Consider the following 17,769-nt stretch of genomic DNA (forward strand, 5'->3'; position numbering starts at 1 on the left):
TACAGAAACGTGATCACGCAGTGACTCCGAGTAAATGTCTTGTGCTTTGTTCTCACTCTTTGCTCAGAATCTTGACATTTTGAAGTTGAAAGAGATCTTCCCAAACATCTGGCCTAAATCCTCACAATGCAACAGAGGAAACAAAGAGGGCCCAAGAGGACAAGGCACTGACTGCCCTAGTGACAGACAAGTTCTGGGAAGAATGAGGCTCCAGTGATTCTCTAGCTCTCCCCCATCTCCGGGGGTCTTTCTTGCTTTACCATGATTTTCTTTCTTTGTCTCTCAGATCCTTTTTATCTTCTGAACCCTTTCAGCAATTTGAGATCAATAAAGAGAGGCAGAAAAGGCCACGTCTGCACAGTGCAATAGGACTTTTTTTCCCTCCCTGTGAATTATTTTCGCACCAAATCTTGTCTCTTATATTCTAACCAGTTTTCAGGCCTCCTGAGAAGGTGTCCGGGTTAGTGAAAGAAATAAACAAAACAAATCAACAGCAACAAAAGCCCCACCCCCAGCATCCAAGCATCTTAACTAGGTGGTGTCCCATCCCATCTCTCTCCATTCTTTAAAGTCAATTGCTGGAGGAGCTGGAAGATCATAAGAAGAAACCACCGAGAAATAGGGGGTGTCACTAGTAAAGTTCACTGCTTATTCATGGCAACAAAGTCGCTGATGGAAATGTATCAAAGGCAACAGTTACTGTAGAAAGAGCGACATGTAAAGCACACCCTAAGCAGGGGGAGTGGGAGGGGGGTGGGGAAGGGTGAGGCACCCCAGGGAGACGGAAAAGGTCATTGAGATGAAAATAACCTTGGGAGCTGGGAATGAGGGGAAGAAAACAGCATCCAATCAGACGGAACAGACTGAAACGCAGCTCCAGCCAAGTGTGAATGCCACCAAATGCATTGTGGAACTATTTGGGGAGCTGGCACCAAGGAAAGCCATCCTGTCCCCCACCCCTCCGTCCACCGTTGGACACGGATGAGATTTAAAAGCAGGGACTGGAGAGACTGTAACTTACCCAAACACATCTTTGTAACCCCTAAGTGAGCGGGAAGGGTGGGGGAAGGGGAGAGGAGGTGAATTGGGGGGTCTTGCTCTCCAGGAGCACAGCTGTTCTGCTGAAGTGCTAAATAGAAGCTGCACCATCAGCACAGGGGCTGTTTGTTTGTTTGTTTTGTTTTGTTTCCATGAAGTGATACAAAGTCTGCCTTTGAAGTGGAAGAAGGGGGGATCCCCCCACCCCCAATGATCACTGCTTTTACTCTGAGCTCCCATGGTTGAGTGTTTGCTGGTAGAATTGGTTTAACTCCAAGATGCTGCCTTAGAAACAATGATTGTTTTCCAGAAAATACAGCTCTAGCAGAAAACATGCATTTAAGTGATAACCGCCTAAATGCTTCCGTATCTAGAATGTGTTTGCCCCCTCATCTTTGACTTTACAAGCATCAGGAAGGAGTGAAGACAATAAAGAACAGAAATCATGAAACAAAAGATGTGATGGAAAACGACAACAGAGGGGGCGGCTGCTGGCTCTGGGGACTCAGAGGGAAGGCTGGGGCTAAAATTTGAAAGCATTACACAAAATACTTTTTTCTGCTTTTGACCAGTCAATTCAGATTTTAGAGTTTAAATATTAGCTACATTGGTTTCCTTTGCTAGCTTCTGGCTTTCTTTGCCATCTGGTTTGGACTAGTCTACTACTGAGAAATCCTGCCTCATTCTTTCTTTCTATTACTACAGAATGAGGGAAGCAGCCTGCAAGCCAGGGACCGGGCCCACTATTTTCTTGGACCATGTTTTTGGACATGGAAAGTTCTCTCCACACACCTCACCTACACCTTTTGACACCACACTACCACTTGCTTGCTCATTTATTAATTGTGCATCTGCTATGTGCCAAGCTCAGTGCCAACTAAGTGCAGAGAATGAAATGGACCACAGGGAGATATGGTTCTTGTCTTCAGAGAGCTTAAATTTTAAAGGTGAGTGCAGCCCTTGGCATGGGGGGTTCAGGAGCAGAGAAGTCAATGGGGAGCTACATATCCTAGCTCTATCCTGCTGAGTATTCTGCTGGACGTTGTTGTGGATTGAACTGTGTCCACAAAAGACAGGTTGACTTCCTCACCCCTGATACCTCTAAATATGACCTTATTTGGATTTAGTGACCTTGTGGGAAGAATGTGTGCTGGATTAGAGTGAGCCCTATGTCAAAGACAGGTATTTTTGTAAGAGAAGAGATTTGGAGACTCATCAACATGCTCAGGGAGAGAAAGACCATGAGATGAGGAAGGCAGGGACTGAAGCTAGGCTGCCCCAGCAAGGAAGACCAAGGCTTGCCAGCAGCCACCCCAAACTGGCAGAGACAAGGAAGGATTCTCCCCCAGGGCCTTTGGAGGGAGCATGGTCTGGCCCATACTTTGATTTCAGACTTGTGGCCTCCAGAACTGTGAGAAAGTAACTCTCCATTGTTTGAGGCTGCAGTTTGTCACACCTCATTAGGAAAACCCTAGGATGCACCAGAGATACTGTGCATTCCTAGGCTGGTTTCCCCACAAAACAAAAACAAAAACAAACAAACAACAACAAAAAACCAAACTTCCCAATGGAAGCAACTATCTCAAAGACACCATCAGTTCACAAGCGAACAGTTCCTTTGGATCCACATCTCTTCCATCCCTTCCTAGGCACACGGCAGATTACACAAGCACACATCGTGGCTTACCATGCTTTGTACTACCTCTTCTGCTCTTAATAAGAGTGATCAAGTTCACACCCCCAATCAGAGATGACCTCAAATCTAACACGGCTATGACCCAAGTCAACAGGCCCAAGTTGGAGGAGCTCAGCAGGGTGCACCCACTTTTCGCGGCCCCAGTTTGCTCCTGTCTTCTTAAAGCTAGATCTACAAGGATCCTCATCAACAAGCTCATCTCAACCTGCATCAGTTGCTAAGTGATTCAAAAAGACCAAAGAAATGACCCTTGTCTTTAAGTGGCGACAATTTAATGTTGACACAAGTGACTTATATGCATGAAACACCAAGAGAATATTACAAATCAGGATGTAATGAGGTGCTAAATTGAATAAGGCAGACTATAAGAGTGTCTGCAATTCTGCAAAGGGAAGCTCCGGCTGGGCTCGGTTGGCTGGGAGAGCTCAGGGGGAAAATGGGACTGGCACTCAGACGGATCCGGGATGAATAATGAGGACAAAAACCTGTCATGGCATCTCCTCTGTTCTCACCTGTCCTAAGCCTGGGATTTGGGCTGGGTTGGGATAAAGAGCTAAAGCCCTAGCCACTCCCCAAGGCTCCCTAATCAACAGCAGTGGTAGGGACAAATATACAGATTCAGGAAAACTCCTCCAGCATGTGACCATTCAGGTTCACGATGCCTGTTGTCCTTCAAACACACGATCCCTAATCAATACAAACTTGTTGAGTGAAAATGTATTTGGGAGTATTAAACAATTGTCATCTGGGTCCTAATATTGGATTAAGCATTTTTCACACCCGGTTTCTTGTACTTTCTTTTAAAATGTTTTCTTTTCATTAAAAAAACAAAAACAAACCAAAAAAAAAAACTGTACAGTTGAAAGAATCAAATAGTCCTATGATGTTCCGTTCAGAAATAGCAGTCTTTTTCCATCACGCCAATTTCTTCCTTCCCAGCAGCAACCACATTTACCTTTTTTAGCTGATTATTTTGGTATTTATCTCCAGTTCTATAAATAGCATGCATTGCTGCTATTTCTTCTGCATTCAATTTTGGGCATTATCTAGTAACTTCTCACTCCAGAAGGTGCAGATATGAGTCTTTCCTGCTACCTGTCCAGTACACACACACACACACACACACACACACACACACACACACACACACACACACACTTTCCTTCCCTATTCTCCTGACATATTGCTGAAATCCTCATTCTATGTAGTCAGTACTATGCCTTATAAATGCTACTCAGACTTGAGTCAAGTAGTAAATGATGACTACTTTTTACTTCTTGAACACAGATGTTTTTCCAGAATTGTCTTCCAAAAATGTACTTAAATTTCTACATGTTTATTTCTCTGGGGACTTTTCTCTATAGGTCAAGTTCTTGTGCCACTTATTAACGATGCAACCGTCAACAAGTTTTTGAACCTCTCTAAAGCACATTTTCCCCATCTGTACAATGGGGATCATAATAATACCACTCACAGCATTATGATGTTACTATCCTTCAGCAAAATACCTTGGATAAGAAGCAGCTGTGGCCAAATTCAGTGTGTTCACATTTCGACGAGGGAGAAGGTACACAACGGGAGTCATGGGGTGTTTCAGTACAGAGTGTAAAAAAGGGCTTTTATCAGGTGATTTTTTTCAAAGAAACATCCTCTCACATCTGGGGCTGTCAGAGAGTGGAGATGACTCCCTGACCTAATATCTCAATACACTTAGAAGAGACTAAGAAAAGCATGCTGGTAAACAACAACAACAACAACAACAACAATACAGTCGCTCATGTCAGCCTGGGGGTGGGGGCTGCTTTATATTTTTGTGGTTTGGAAATGGTTCAAGTGCATCCCCTAAGGGCTCATGTGTTGGGAGCTGGGGGCCCTAGTGGGGGGGTCCCAGGATGCTCCTCCCCGTTGCGCTGCTTCCTATCTTTCCACTTGCTTTCTTCCTATTCCAAGTTCTGCCACTGTGGCGTCATCCACCATGAGGTGGTGCCACCCAGGGGTCCTGCCAATAGCCCTGCCTCGCTCTTTAGATCTCAGTCTTCAAAACTATGACCAAAATAAGCCTCTTCTCTACACAAGTGGCCAGCCTCAAGCATTATAAGAACAACAAATGGACTAATATGAACGGTGACCTTGCTTTTGCTTATACTTAGGCACAATCATGAAGTGTTCTTGTTCTCAGCCGATCTCACCTCGTCACAGTCAGAGTGGCCTTGTGGAAGGCTGGTGCTCTGTCAGATAGTGTGTGTTCCCCAAGAGAACACCATGATCTAGCTCCGAGTGGCACCCTAGCTCCTCACAACGTAAGAACCTCGCTGTCAGCATGCGACTATTTCCCAGAATCAAGGGCAGCTTTTGTCTTTCTCGTGGTGAGGATGAAATGAGTTAACATTTGTAAAAATAGCTAGAAAGACGGGTTCCCATAGACGAAGCCCTTGAAGGGATTTGCGGATGACACTCAAGGCAGAGCGAATGAAAGAAAACAAATGGAGAAGTTGGCCTACACCTAAGTTAGATACTCCGTGTGCCCAAGTTCACCATCAACAGAATGAACGGGACAGGATGCTTACAAATCACCTCTCTGATGAGCAAGTGACACCTGGAATATGAAAAGAACTCCTCCAACTCAATAGGAACAACAAAAAACAAAAAGCAGATCAAAAATTGGACCAATGTCTTCAGCAGGTCTCTCTCCCCAGAAGATAGTCGGTGGCCGAAAATGTGAAATGGCACAGTCAACATAGGAAATGGTGGGGCAATCCCTCAAAAAGTTAAATGTAGAATTACTGTATGATACAGCGATTCCACTACTGGGTAATGTAATGTATAAAGCCGCTCTCCCACCCACCAGGTACAGCCATTTTGCCCGCCTCCCCACCACCTGTCAATCTGCTGCTCTGCCCGCCTCTTACATTACAGGAATTTCCGGCTTAGCTATTGCCATCTTCCTGCCTCCCATGTTAAATCCTAACATGCTATTGGTTCATCAGTCAGCCTACAAGAATTCTCCTCCGAGATTGGTTCCTTCCAGCCCTCGAGATTCCAATATCTAGGAGACGCCATACGTCATCTTTCTCTTTTTTTCCTTCTTTTCTCCCCAAGCGGACGTGAATCATCCACATAAATAAAGTCTCTTGCGTGAGATCTCATGTCTGGGAGCTATGGGGGAGCCACAACTGAGCCAGCGACCCCTAACAGGTATACGTCCAAAAAACCCCAACAGAGACAGTCAAACATACTTGTAGAGCAATGTTCACAGCAGCATTATTTATAAGGACTGGGAAGGGGTACAACCCGAGTGTCCATTGATGGACAAGTGGATTCACCAGGTGTTGTATGTCCATACCATAGAATATAACCAGCCTTCCAAGGAAGGGGATGCTGGACCGTGTCACAACAAAGATAGAACTGGGGGACAGTACACTGCGTGAAATAAGCCAGTCACAAAAGACAGACAATGCACGTCTCCACTTGTATGAGGTGCCCAGGATGGCCAGATTCACAGGGACTAAGGACATGATGGTGGCCAGGAGTGAGGGGAAGGGAGTTCAGGAGGAGCTCCTAGTTCATGCATAATGAGTTACTGTTGGGAAGATAAAATTGTTCTGGAAGTGGGTGGTGGAGAGGATCTCACAACAATGTGAACGTAGAGTGCCCTAAAACCCATAAAAATGGCGAATTTCATGTGAGGTGTATTTCAACATGATTTAAAAGTGTTTGTGAAACTAAAAGATATCACACAGTTTATAAATGCAAATTACCACACTATACTCCATAAACATGTACAATTATTAAATCAATTTATCAGAAAAAATTATTTAAAAATTCATTATAAAATCTTTAAGACCATAAGGTAGTAAATAATATCAAGCCCTACCTTGGCTCCAGTTATCTAAACATCTTTATAAGATATTTAGGTGCATCAGAATGTCTTCATATTTATAACAGCTTTTGGAGTTACAGACATAAATATTTTATGGATAAAAATATGAGATACAGAATAAGTAAATTGTTAAAGATTACAGTGTTGCAAAGTACCTGAGCCATGATTTTGATTCAAGTAATACAGACTTTAGAGTCCACACTTTTAAGAATGTGCTTATTCTCAATTATTCTTTTAGGTGTAAATCCAAGAGATTTATTTACCTTGGATGAAGGTTACAATTTGTGACAAAACTTCCCACTGGTAAAATAATATATCCTGTGACTTAACAGAGAATTGAGTCACCTCAAACAAGACTGGACCATGTTTTAAAATGTCCCTTTTATTGTATGCAATAAGCAAGTTAGAATACAGGTGGAATTTTTAAGTGAATTCAGGAGAAGTGCTGGGTAAGAACTTTTTAGGGCAGGAAACTGTTAAGATGTCATGTGTAGCTCCCAGTCCCTATTCACCTAGGACATCTTTTTGTATGTACCAAGAAGCCAGGGACAGAAATGGAGAGGCAGAATGTACACAATGCCTATCGACCCTCAGATTTTTGTCAATATCAAGATTATTTGCTGAGGGGGAGCATTTCTCTGCCGTCTGTCACTTTCAGGCTGCACATCTCCAAAGGAATTACCTGTCCATCTTGACTGTGTGCTCACTGGCACAGTGACACTAGAGTGGTCGCCACCCTAGCTAGCTGGGCCGGAAACTGCTGGATCTACACACTACACACGTATGTAGGTGTATGTGCACACGTGCATGTGCGTTGCAAGAAGGCACAGGTGAAAGAAAAGGCCTGGTCTACTTGCTCCATTGCTGGGTAGGTTAGCAGTGTCCAAAAAGTCTCAAGAAGCATCCCAGTTCTTGAGGTGGGAGGCCTTGTGCAGGAGTGGGGTGAGGGGTACTGGGAGCCCAGATCTGTGTTGGAGGAACTCTGCTTGCTCCCTTGCTGGGGTTGCCATCGACAACCTCAAACCAACGTCACAGGACCCCAAACCACTCGTCATTGTTTAGAGGTGAGTGGCAAGGATCTGCCTCATGAGGGCTCTTTCGTTTTTGTTTGTTTTTTGTACTGGGGATTGAACTCAGGGGCACTCAACCACTGAGCCACATCCCCAGCCCTATTTTGTACTTTATTTAGAGACAGGGTCTCACTGAGTTGCTTAGTGCCTTGCTTTTGCTGAGGTTGGCTTTGAACTCACGATCCTCCTGCCTCATCCTTCCAAGCTGCTGGGATGACAGGCGTGCGCCATCGCGCCCTGCTAGGGTTGTGTTTTAACAGTGTTAAAACACACACTGTCCAACTCTGAGGCAGCCTTGATGCAAGAAACTTATAACCACAGAACACCAGAGCAAGGTAGGAGCTTAGAGACCTTTCAGGTCAATGACCAACCTTATTGGGTAGGGAAACTGAGGCCAAGGAGGACTGAATGACTTGTTGAAACATGCTGTCAATCAGAGAGGGAGGCTAGCACACTCATGGTCCTCAGATGCCACACTAGAATTTTCTCATCACATTAATGCTTCCCAAACTTGCCAAATGATAAGACTCACCTGAATGGAGGAGTGAAAACAGGATTCTTTAGGCCCTTCCAGAATTTACTGAATCAGAATCTCTGGGGGGAGAGTCTAGAGATATGTGTGCTTACCAATAAAAGGGAGGTGTAAAGGGTATTTTGTGATGTCTATTTAATTTTTTCAGCATTCAAAAATTATACTCCATGGCCTTTAATTTAATGCTTTGTCTCATCTAAAGCTCAATAAGCTACAAGCATATTTGGGGGTTGGTTAAGATTAACAGAGGAGGGGAGAAAAATCTCTGCAATTAGGATGCCTTCTGCAATTAGGGATTGAAGTCTGGGTCCTTGGTTTTCCAGCTTTGTGACCTTAGCTAGTTGCTTAATTGCTTGGTGCCCCAGTTTTCTCATCTGTAAAATGGGTAAGATGACGACAGTGGCTGCAATAAGTTATAATAAAATTAATTAAAAGCAAATAAGGACAAGTATATATGTGCTTAGCATAATTACCTTCCATGGAGGGAGAAGGTCCCTGAGCTGAAAACCAAGTCCTGAGTGGCCCGGTGTTGGGGCAAGAGTGAGGGATGACTTTGTGGTCTCTGAAGGTTGGAGTCAGCACTCTGGACTGGGCCCACACTGACGAGTGGGCTAGGAACCCCTCCAGAGGAGAGGAGAGGCAGGCTGGGCCAAACTGGCCAAACTGTTGCTTGGGCAGCAGGAAGAAGTTACAGGTAGCTCTGAACCTCTGGACCCAGCCAACCAAGGGTCCTGGCCAAGAACCTGGAACCCAGAGGCTTGTGTGTTCAAGTCGTGGAAGCAAATGACATTGGAACTTGTTTTCCTGTCTCTAACACGAAGACTGGAAACTGTGCTCTCCCCGAGACAAGTCCAGCCCACCAGGTCCAGCCTCCATGACCTGAGCTGCTGCTTGTCTTCCCGTGGTTCTTGGTATTGGCTCTGCCATTACTTGTCATGACATGTATTGAAAATGTAACAAAACCTTGTCATTTAAAGATGAACTACTGAGTACTCGTTTTTCTGGGTGAAAAACAGGTGTGTCCTGTTTATCTAGTAAAGTCCACATATTCCCCTCAGTTGGGACATTTAATCTGTCCTCTTCCCCTGGAATTCTCCATTTTTCCACATCATACATGATGAAAATCGGTAAATTGATAAAAGGAAGGTGATAACCAAAGATGTGCATTTATTCATTCATTCGTTCATGAAATGCTTTCAGAGAATCTACTATGAATCTGCCACCAGGGGTACTGCAGTGGGGGGTCCCTAAAGAAAGGAGAGAAGCTGAGCAGACAAAGAATAGTGTATAAAGAGCAGGCTAAGAAGTTGAAGTGAGGAACATGAGGAGGGGTGGACCAAACAAACCCACCATGTACGATGGCTTCTGGGATGGAAAAGTGAGAAGGAAGTCATTAATATGCATAACATTTACTACAAACGTTTTGGGAAATCCCAAATTAAATTAGATTACAATAGGCATATCTACTTAGAAAACCAAGACAATTTATAACATGTAGAGAATTTTTTTTTCTCAAATCTAAGAAAAATACAGTTAAAATTTTCATTAACTTAGGAAAACATCCTCCATGGGCTGCTTCCTTTCTCATCCCAAGTCCAGCCCAGGGGACAGTGGGAAGCAGGCCGTCCAGCGGAAGTCCTTTCACCTTCCTGCAGGTCCCTCACTCCTAACCACTACAGGGTTGTCAAGATAAATGTGTAATGGAGGCCATCAGCTCTTGAGTTTCTGGACAGTGACTATAGCCTCAGTCTTCTACCTCCCCTAAAATGTAGTCTGAGCAATGATATTGATCACATATTACCTCTAGGACATGCAGTTCCCAGGGCCCTTCGGTGAATTAAGGTTTATCTATGGATCAAGTCAAATTTGTCTTTGGGCTGTAATCTTTGAGCATTTGCAAAACTGTTTTTAATCATTAATTTTTGAATTTGTTCTAATGCATTTATACATTTTGATAGATCATACCTAAATGGAGGGTCATCTCTCATTTTTCTGATTATACATATTGTAGGACCACATCAGTCATGCAGTCATATATGTACATGAGGTCATAATGTCTGCTTCACTCCACGAACAGTTTTGGAACTGAAAGCGCACTCTGCCTTAAAGAATATCTTGGGGGAGGTTATAAGCAATTCTGACCAGAAGTTGCGGGTGCGTTGCTGAGAAGGCAGTCATCCGGAACGTACACGTGACCTCCTTAGTGAGAAATTTCTTTCTGGCATCACTGTGAAATTTCCCAAAATTTCCTTGAAGCAATTGATCTGTTTTCATCTTTGAGTATTATGTGTCTTGTTTGTTGTCTGTATCCTTTTTTCCTTTGGTTGCTAGGGAGCTTAGAATCAAGTTTTCTATCTTAAATAATGGGATAGGAATTTATGTGGATGAGTGTGTATGTATTCTTTTCTACCAAAATTTTTCCTTTATCCTTCTTGTGTCATCTGATTATAGTTTTAGAGTTTTGTTTAAAAACACAATTGTTTTAAGCTGTCACAAATTATGCAGAGAGTTGCAAGAAAATGAATGAATGAATGACTCACTCTTTGGCTTTCTGACGCCAGATAAATAAGACAATCTTAATTTAGGCAATTGAATTCCTGGACGACCCTAGGCAGCCTGAAACATTCTGATTTTCTTGTACTATTTTTATTTCAAATTTACCAAGGCATTGCCTTTTTTAAAAAGGATAGGAGTAGCTTTAACATGCTCAGTGACAAAGAAGACTCTGACTGGGACATCTCCTTTGCCACGGAGTATCTACAGGAAGGGACTTAGCAGAGGCATTCTGCTTACGTCTTTTATGTATAGTTGATGTCGCTAGTGAATTTAGACTTTATAGAAAAGGAAGACTCACCCTTCTATGGAGGAAAGGGAGGCTAATGCTTTCAGATTATAATGTGGCTGCTGGTATGTTTTATGCCTGCATGCTGATAGCAGAGTACAAACTCTATTCTGGTTTGAAAGGCAGTCTCATTCTCCCATCTGCAGGAACCTCCATTACACTGCTGCTGGGATCCAGATTTTTTCCCAGATGACTTATTTCATAGGATTTGAAATTATGCTTCTGTATACAAGAAACGTCTTCAGAGCTAGCGGGCTCTGGCAGAAGGTCAGAATGGGGAGATGCAGATGGGCCTCCTGCCAGAGCTCAGCTACCTGGGAGCAAGTGCTTGAGAGGGAGGAAAAGACCATTGTTTGCAAGCACCTTGATACCTGTACCTGGGTATCTGCTTGATGGGTGTATATTGAGGGTTAGCGCAATGTAGCTGCAAGGTGGTGAGGTTTTAGCACTGTCCACTAAAGAAGGCGTTACTGTCATAGAAAATGATGGTCAAGTTATAAAGGTGCAACTTTGTTGTTGCTTTCATGTTGGACAAAAGCTTTTAAGTTACTGTGTTTTAGGTCCAGTTTGTCTCCAGAACAGCATCTCCTTGGGCAGGAAACCTGTGCAGTGACTCTCTTAATAACGGGCTTCACCAATGTCAAATAATAACAATAAGAGGAGAGCAGGAAATAGATTTTACTGTCATGTATGAGCAGAATGAGCTAGAAGGTGTTTTATTTCACCTAGGAAAAAGACAAAGACCAACTGCTACCTGATCTTCAGAACACAAGGTCATTGCCAAGGAATCAACTTAAAAATATTCTGTGTAATTAACTAGCTAAATGTAACACACCCAAACACATAGGTGCTTTGTTGATGCTTTGACATCTCTTGAAAAATTCAGCCCCTTTCATCAAACTCAATTCAAAACACTCAGGCACTGCTCTGCACTCTGCATCTTCTATGTCAAACTCTATTTTCAATCCTTTATGTCAAATTTAAATTCATGGCAACTGCATTCCAATCTTGATAGAATCCCCAATTTGCCCTGGACCCCAAATCCATTCCACAAGCGCGCGTGCACACACACACACACACACACACACACACACACATGTGCGTGCACACACACACACACACACACACTCCAATTCAATTTGCTCCCATTTTAGCTAAGCCAGAGTCAAGGATTTTGAATGACTATTGGGCAGGAGTTTTAATGCACTCTCGTGTAAGTTCTCCCTGAAAACAATGGTATTGTCTAATTGGGTCTTTGCCCCTGGGTTGAAGAAATCATATCAGCAAGGTCTTGTTTGGGATGAAAATGGTCCCTTACATTTTTCTGTGATATTTTCTCCTCTTACTGAAGCTAAAACCACTATCGTCTTAAGTGAACTGAACAAATTGGTGTAAGTGATGAAAGATGGATAAGTTTGACTCTGCACACACAGATCTGTTGTGTCCACCAAAATGAGGTCTTGATTAGGCATAAAGCCAACAAAAATACCCAATCAACAACTGACAATCTCCTGCACTGTCCAAAAGAAAAGAAATCACTCACTGTGTTATCACTAAGAAAACATTCTAGATGGCCCAGAGATACAAACTGACCTCCCTTATGGAAATCATCTTCGCTTGGGTATCCATATATGCATAAAAGGATGTAGTTTTTAAAAGCTCATTTTCTCCTTAATAATTGTCTGTTTTTAAAAAGCTATCAGCAGGTGCACCTCATTTAAAAAGCCTCTTGTCCTTCATAATACAATATTCATCACGATTACATAGTATGAAATAAAAAGCAGCAAAACATAAGCGAGGGTAGTTCAATTAAATGCAACATAATCTCTGCAGCAAAAAAAAGGACTGTAGCTAAAATCAGGTTCCAATGAAAGAAAAAAGGGAATATATTTCCACATATTTTTAATTATATAGAATTTCCTCAAACATGATTTTTCATAATATATTCCATTAAGTTAACATCATATTTGAAGAAAGAGCATTTTCCGATTTCATTTTAAGCCTGATTTTGAGCAATTACAGTGTCATTGTTCCGCGGTAGAAAGGTTGAATTCATTTACTGTGTGGTTATGCTAGTTATGATTGATGTCTCTTCTCCAAATGATAAACCAATCACCCCAATGATGTAATGTCATTTTAAGAGTGCCATAATCACATTTCTCTCAAACTAGAAGCTCTGATGAGTTCTAATAAAGATTTATGGTAGATTAAAGGCCTTCATAATATCAACAATGGATTGCTCATTTGATGAGAGATTTGATTAGGTAATTTTTTTTTTGAAAAAGAATATGAGTTTACTAAATATATCAGGCCTGGCTTTGAAGAAGGGCATGGGCCATCCTGAGTAGCAGTCCATCATTCCATCCACATAGTGAATCATCTTAAATGTACTTAGGAGGTCCTTCCTAATTGGAGGGGTTGAAGCCAGTGGTGGCGTAGACTCACGTACAGAGTCCAACACAGTCTCATGGAAGACCATTGTTGGCATGGAAAGCTCTCTGTTCCTTAGGGTGGGCTATGGTAGTGAATGTCATGAGAGGTTAATTTAGAAGACAATTCCAAGACAAGCTGACTTCTGCCACTGTGTCTCCTTGGGCTACAGAAGAGCCAATTCTAGATACTACCCACTCCTTCATTCTCAGGTTTATATGAACATTTCACCAAAAGAAGAAACAGATAAGGTCTGGCTATGACTGGTCCCAGGACAATTCCCCCTCAGATTTTGTGATTGTGAGTTGAAACAGGAGTCACAAAATCCTCAAAGTGGGACAGACCCTTGTATCCAGTCTCTCTGTCCTGTGAATGCAAAAACCCAAATGAGAACTATGGATTTCGAGCCAGTGTTTACCATAGTACAACACAATCAGCTTGTTAAATTCAAGTGAAGTGGCCCCAGCGGAGGGTCACAGGAGAGGTCACACCCCAAACACTGTGGACTTGGCGAGACATTCAGTATTCATGTCAAGGGAACACATCGTCATCGCAAAATCATCTCAAACAAGCAAGGAGGACGAAGTCAGAAGTCAGCTATCAAAAAACAAGGGATCTGAGACGCACACAGACTGGGTGTGTGAGGGCGTCCAGGGTCATGCAGCTACGATCAGAATCACAGTAATACAAAATTCAGTATTCCAGCGTCTCTCTGCACTTCACCTTTGAGACGCGCATGCTCTCACGTGGAGCCACAGGCAAATTCCCGCCAGTGGAAGAGGGCTGAAGCCTTTAAGGATGAGGAATGCCTCTTTGGTAACTGCAACCTTCAGTGGATGCACCCCGGGACGGTCATGCCACAAAATGACAAATGCATTTCACCTTGATGATCCCCACCCCACCTTCTCAGCCCTTGTTTCATCGTGGTCATTTTGCTGGAGGATCAGGAATGTCACGCACGAAACAGCACACATGCAGACACCACAGTTTCCTTACCACTGCCGGAGGCTTGCTGGGGCCCTGAGCATGCTCTGAGCAGGTAGGAGTTGGGGGAGAACTCCTCATCGGGGTTGGTGTCCATGATCTGATGGGAGGTGTTGCTGTCTAGCAATGGCATCTGGCAGCTAACTGGTGGAGGGTTATGGGAGCTAGGCAGCTGAGCAGATGGGAGAAGGCTAGACGAGGATGTAGGTGGGATGGGCCGACCTGGGAGAGAGGACAGAGGGGTCAGAGGTCAGCAATGAGTGTCATGAGAGCATCCCAAGAAAGTCACATTGAAACCAGCTCACAATACAATTTTTTTTTAAGTGAAATGCTCCAGATGTGTTTTATTAAAGAGTGTTTTGATGTTTCTTCAACAGTCCATATTCATACCACAGGTAGTTGTATATTACAGAAAAAGGCAATAACCTATCTACTCTTCACTGTCCCCATTTCTTCACAGTGGCTGGAATGGCATTTCATAGACATGAGTCACATGGCATTGTTCCCTGACCTAGCACCCTCCAGTGGCTTCCATGGACTATATATACAAATCTGAAGTCTTTGATGACCTACCCATTTTGCCTACTCTGGCTCATAGTTGTTTCTTCCACCTTGCTTCAAATAGGGGCTCATCACTCTTCACCTAACCCCATATGCTCCAGCCAATGGAGCCATCTTTATTTTTGTTGCTTGAATGTGCCAAGCCATCCCACCTCCAGCGTCTTTATGCTCTCTGTCCCATCTACGTGGAACACACCTCTGCCCCACCACCTGGCTAATAGTCACAAGCCTGTGTCTGCTTTTCATTCAACCTTCCACATGGGTCTTCTTGAGAGTTGCCGACCTGCCTGCTCTAATCTCTTAGACTGTTTGAATTTCTTGGTAGCTCTTATTACTACCTGCAGTAATTTCCATGTCATTCAGCCCTGCTGCCCCAACATCTTCCCAATGATGATCACCTGCTGAATGTCTGAACACAAAAATGAAGTAGGATGAAACCAAATCCACGAGTTTGGGGTAGAAGTGGAGGAGAGGTGGAAAGGGAGCCATATTTACATTCCTAACAGCTGGCCAGTGCCCCTACTCTGCACCAGGAGTGTTTTTTGGACACTGTGAGGGAGTGCCTATGAAGAGAAGCTCAGCCACCCCACACCATGAGGAGCAGCAGCCAGGTCTGGCAGGAAGTGGGCAGAAACTTAGAGCTGCCTTGGGTCGAGAAGCTCTCCTCCCACATGGAAGCTATAGCAGGCAACCTCTCTTCTCATGACAGGGAGCTCCTGGCAGCTGAACTGCTGAGCAAGGATAATCAGCATGCGGATGTTCACCTACTTCACCCTTACATCTTGGGGTCTTTGCAATTGCTTGCCTGCTGGTTTGTTCATTTGGGAAGCTCAGGAAAATGAGCCAAGAACAGCAGCCCATGAGATATGCCCTAAGGCTGGCAATGTGCAGGAAAGGGCAGGATGTTGGGAAAGTGAACTGGAACGTCAAGTTAGTGTCTCAACCCAGGCAGAAGTGCCTGAGCCTGAAGAGTATTTCCTGCTTTTGGAGGGACAATGTATGTAGAGGCACATCCAACCCTCAGTGTTGGTTATTGCTTTCATAACTGTATTTCCTCATTTATTATTGAGTGCATCAAAGGTTAGTGGCACATGATTTTGATTAAAAAAAATATATGTGCACTGTGCTAGATGCTGAGGATTTGAAAATAAGTGAGGCATCAATCCTGCCCTCAAAGAGCTCACAGTCCTGTGGGGGGACAGATGGGCAAATATGTCATTTCAGCACCAGATGATAAAGAATAGGATGGTGGCAAGTTATGACATGGTGCTGTGGGAACAGAGAAAAAGGACGTGAGCTCTAGTCTCACAGGTGGGGGTGGAGGGGAGAGTACAAAGACTTCCTAAAAACGGTGATGCTGGCCAAATTCCTGAAGAAGAATAGGGGACTTCTGGTGACAACACAGAATGACAATGGTATAGAGACATGGAACCATGAGCCTGCTCCCCTTTCTGAGATGGAAGGTAAGCTTCCCTTAAAGTTCCAATGTGAGCCATCCCTGCCCAGCAACACAACAAAGTAAAGATGAATCACCCCTGAAGTAGATCAATGGAGAAATGGAGTTTGATTTGAAAAATTCGATTCATTCATAGCTGTTTGAGAGCAATATAAAGCATGACACTCTTGCCAGCAGCTCTGGCAAAAGTAGACCAAACACACTGGAGTTTCATCAGAATCATCTGGAGCTGAATCAGAGTCCGTGCTAAGATTTAATCAACATCTTCTCCCATGGATCTTGTAACAGCAACGACCATCATTATTATTTCAACTGTGAACGTGTATTGTGCAATAACTATGCGCCACTCAATATGCTAGTTTCTTTACATTTACTATCTCACTTAATCCTCAAAATAAACCCATGAAGTTAGAATTATTATATATTCCATAGAATGAGACAATAGCATATTCCCATTTTGTAAGATGAGGAAACTAAGGCACAAAGAGATTAAATTGAATAGCTAGTTGAGTGACAGGGGTCAGGAGTCAAACTTGGGCTTGTTTTTTTCCAAAATTTACCCACCATTACTCCACATGGTGCTTGTTTAAATAGCATAGTAACAGAAAAGGAAGAAAGTGACATAAAAGGAGAGAGACTTCTGAGAGATCAGGTTTTCAGTTTCCCACCTCTCAATCCCAAGGCATTCTTGAGATTTTAAGTAAGAAACATTTCTTTGAATAACCATTTATAGCTCTGATCATCTGACAGGGTTCAAGGTTTTTCTAGCAATTTCGTTATGAAGTTCAAAGTGGCTCCTTCATCAGCCTCTTTCCTGGCTTCTGCATGTGCTGGGGCCCTGGCCAGGTGCTGTGAAGTCAACATCGACGTCCACTTAGCAGCAAGACTGGTGGGAGCAGATTTTGAGTCACAATCAATAGGCTTTAAAGTCTGTGCTATTGAGGCATATCTGAAACTGCATGTTAAAGAACAAGGATGGCTGGAAGCCAATTTTTAAATTCCTTTGAGGGACTGAGGTGGAACTGAAGTTCAAGTGCAATTTTCCAGGAGCTTGATATGATAGTTGCTGTGAAATCATTCTTTACATGAACTTTTTGAAATTTTGCTCAGCATGAATTCATTTCATATAGTACAAGACAGAAACGCTTTTTAATTTATACAAATACAGACAAACGAAGAACTGTCACGACACAATGAGAGCGGGGGTTACTTCTGTGGATTGAGAACACGGAGCCTGGAACTGTCAGAGTCCTATTATTTCCCTGCCCCCTTTAATTCCG

At 43.3% G+C, this 17,769-nt stretch overlaps 1 protein-coding gene across 19 annotated transcripts in view; it reads right to left on the minus strand.

Moving 5' to 3' along the window:
• Positions 1–17,769, minus strand: part of TENM2 (teneurin transmembrane protein 2) — a 657,515-nt gene that overhangs the window by 320,893 nt on the left and 318,853 nt on the right. For 18 of the 19 annotated variants that reach the window (XM_079145388.1, XM_079145390.1, XM_079145389.1 and 15 more), the window contains one exon: positions 14,485–14,694. The exons of the other annotated variant lie outside the window; for it this stretch is intronic. In XM_079145388.1, coding sequence (XP_079001514.1) covers positions 14,485–14,694 — 210 coding nt within the window. The remainder of the gene's footprint in view (positions 1–14,484; positions 14,695–17,769) is intronic. 19 annotated transcript variants of the gene reach the window in all.

This window comes from Sciurus vulgaris (assembly GCF_902686455.1).
Source record: "Sciurus vulgaris genome assembly, chromosome: 6".
Lineage (NCBI taxonomy): Eukaryota > Metazoa > Chordata > Mammalia > Rodentia > Sciuridae > Sciurus > Sciurus vulgaris.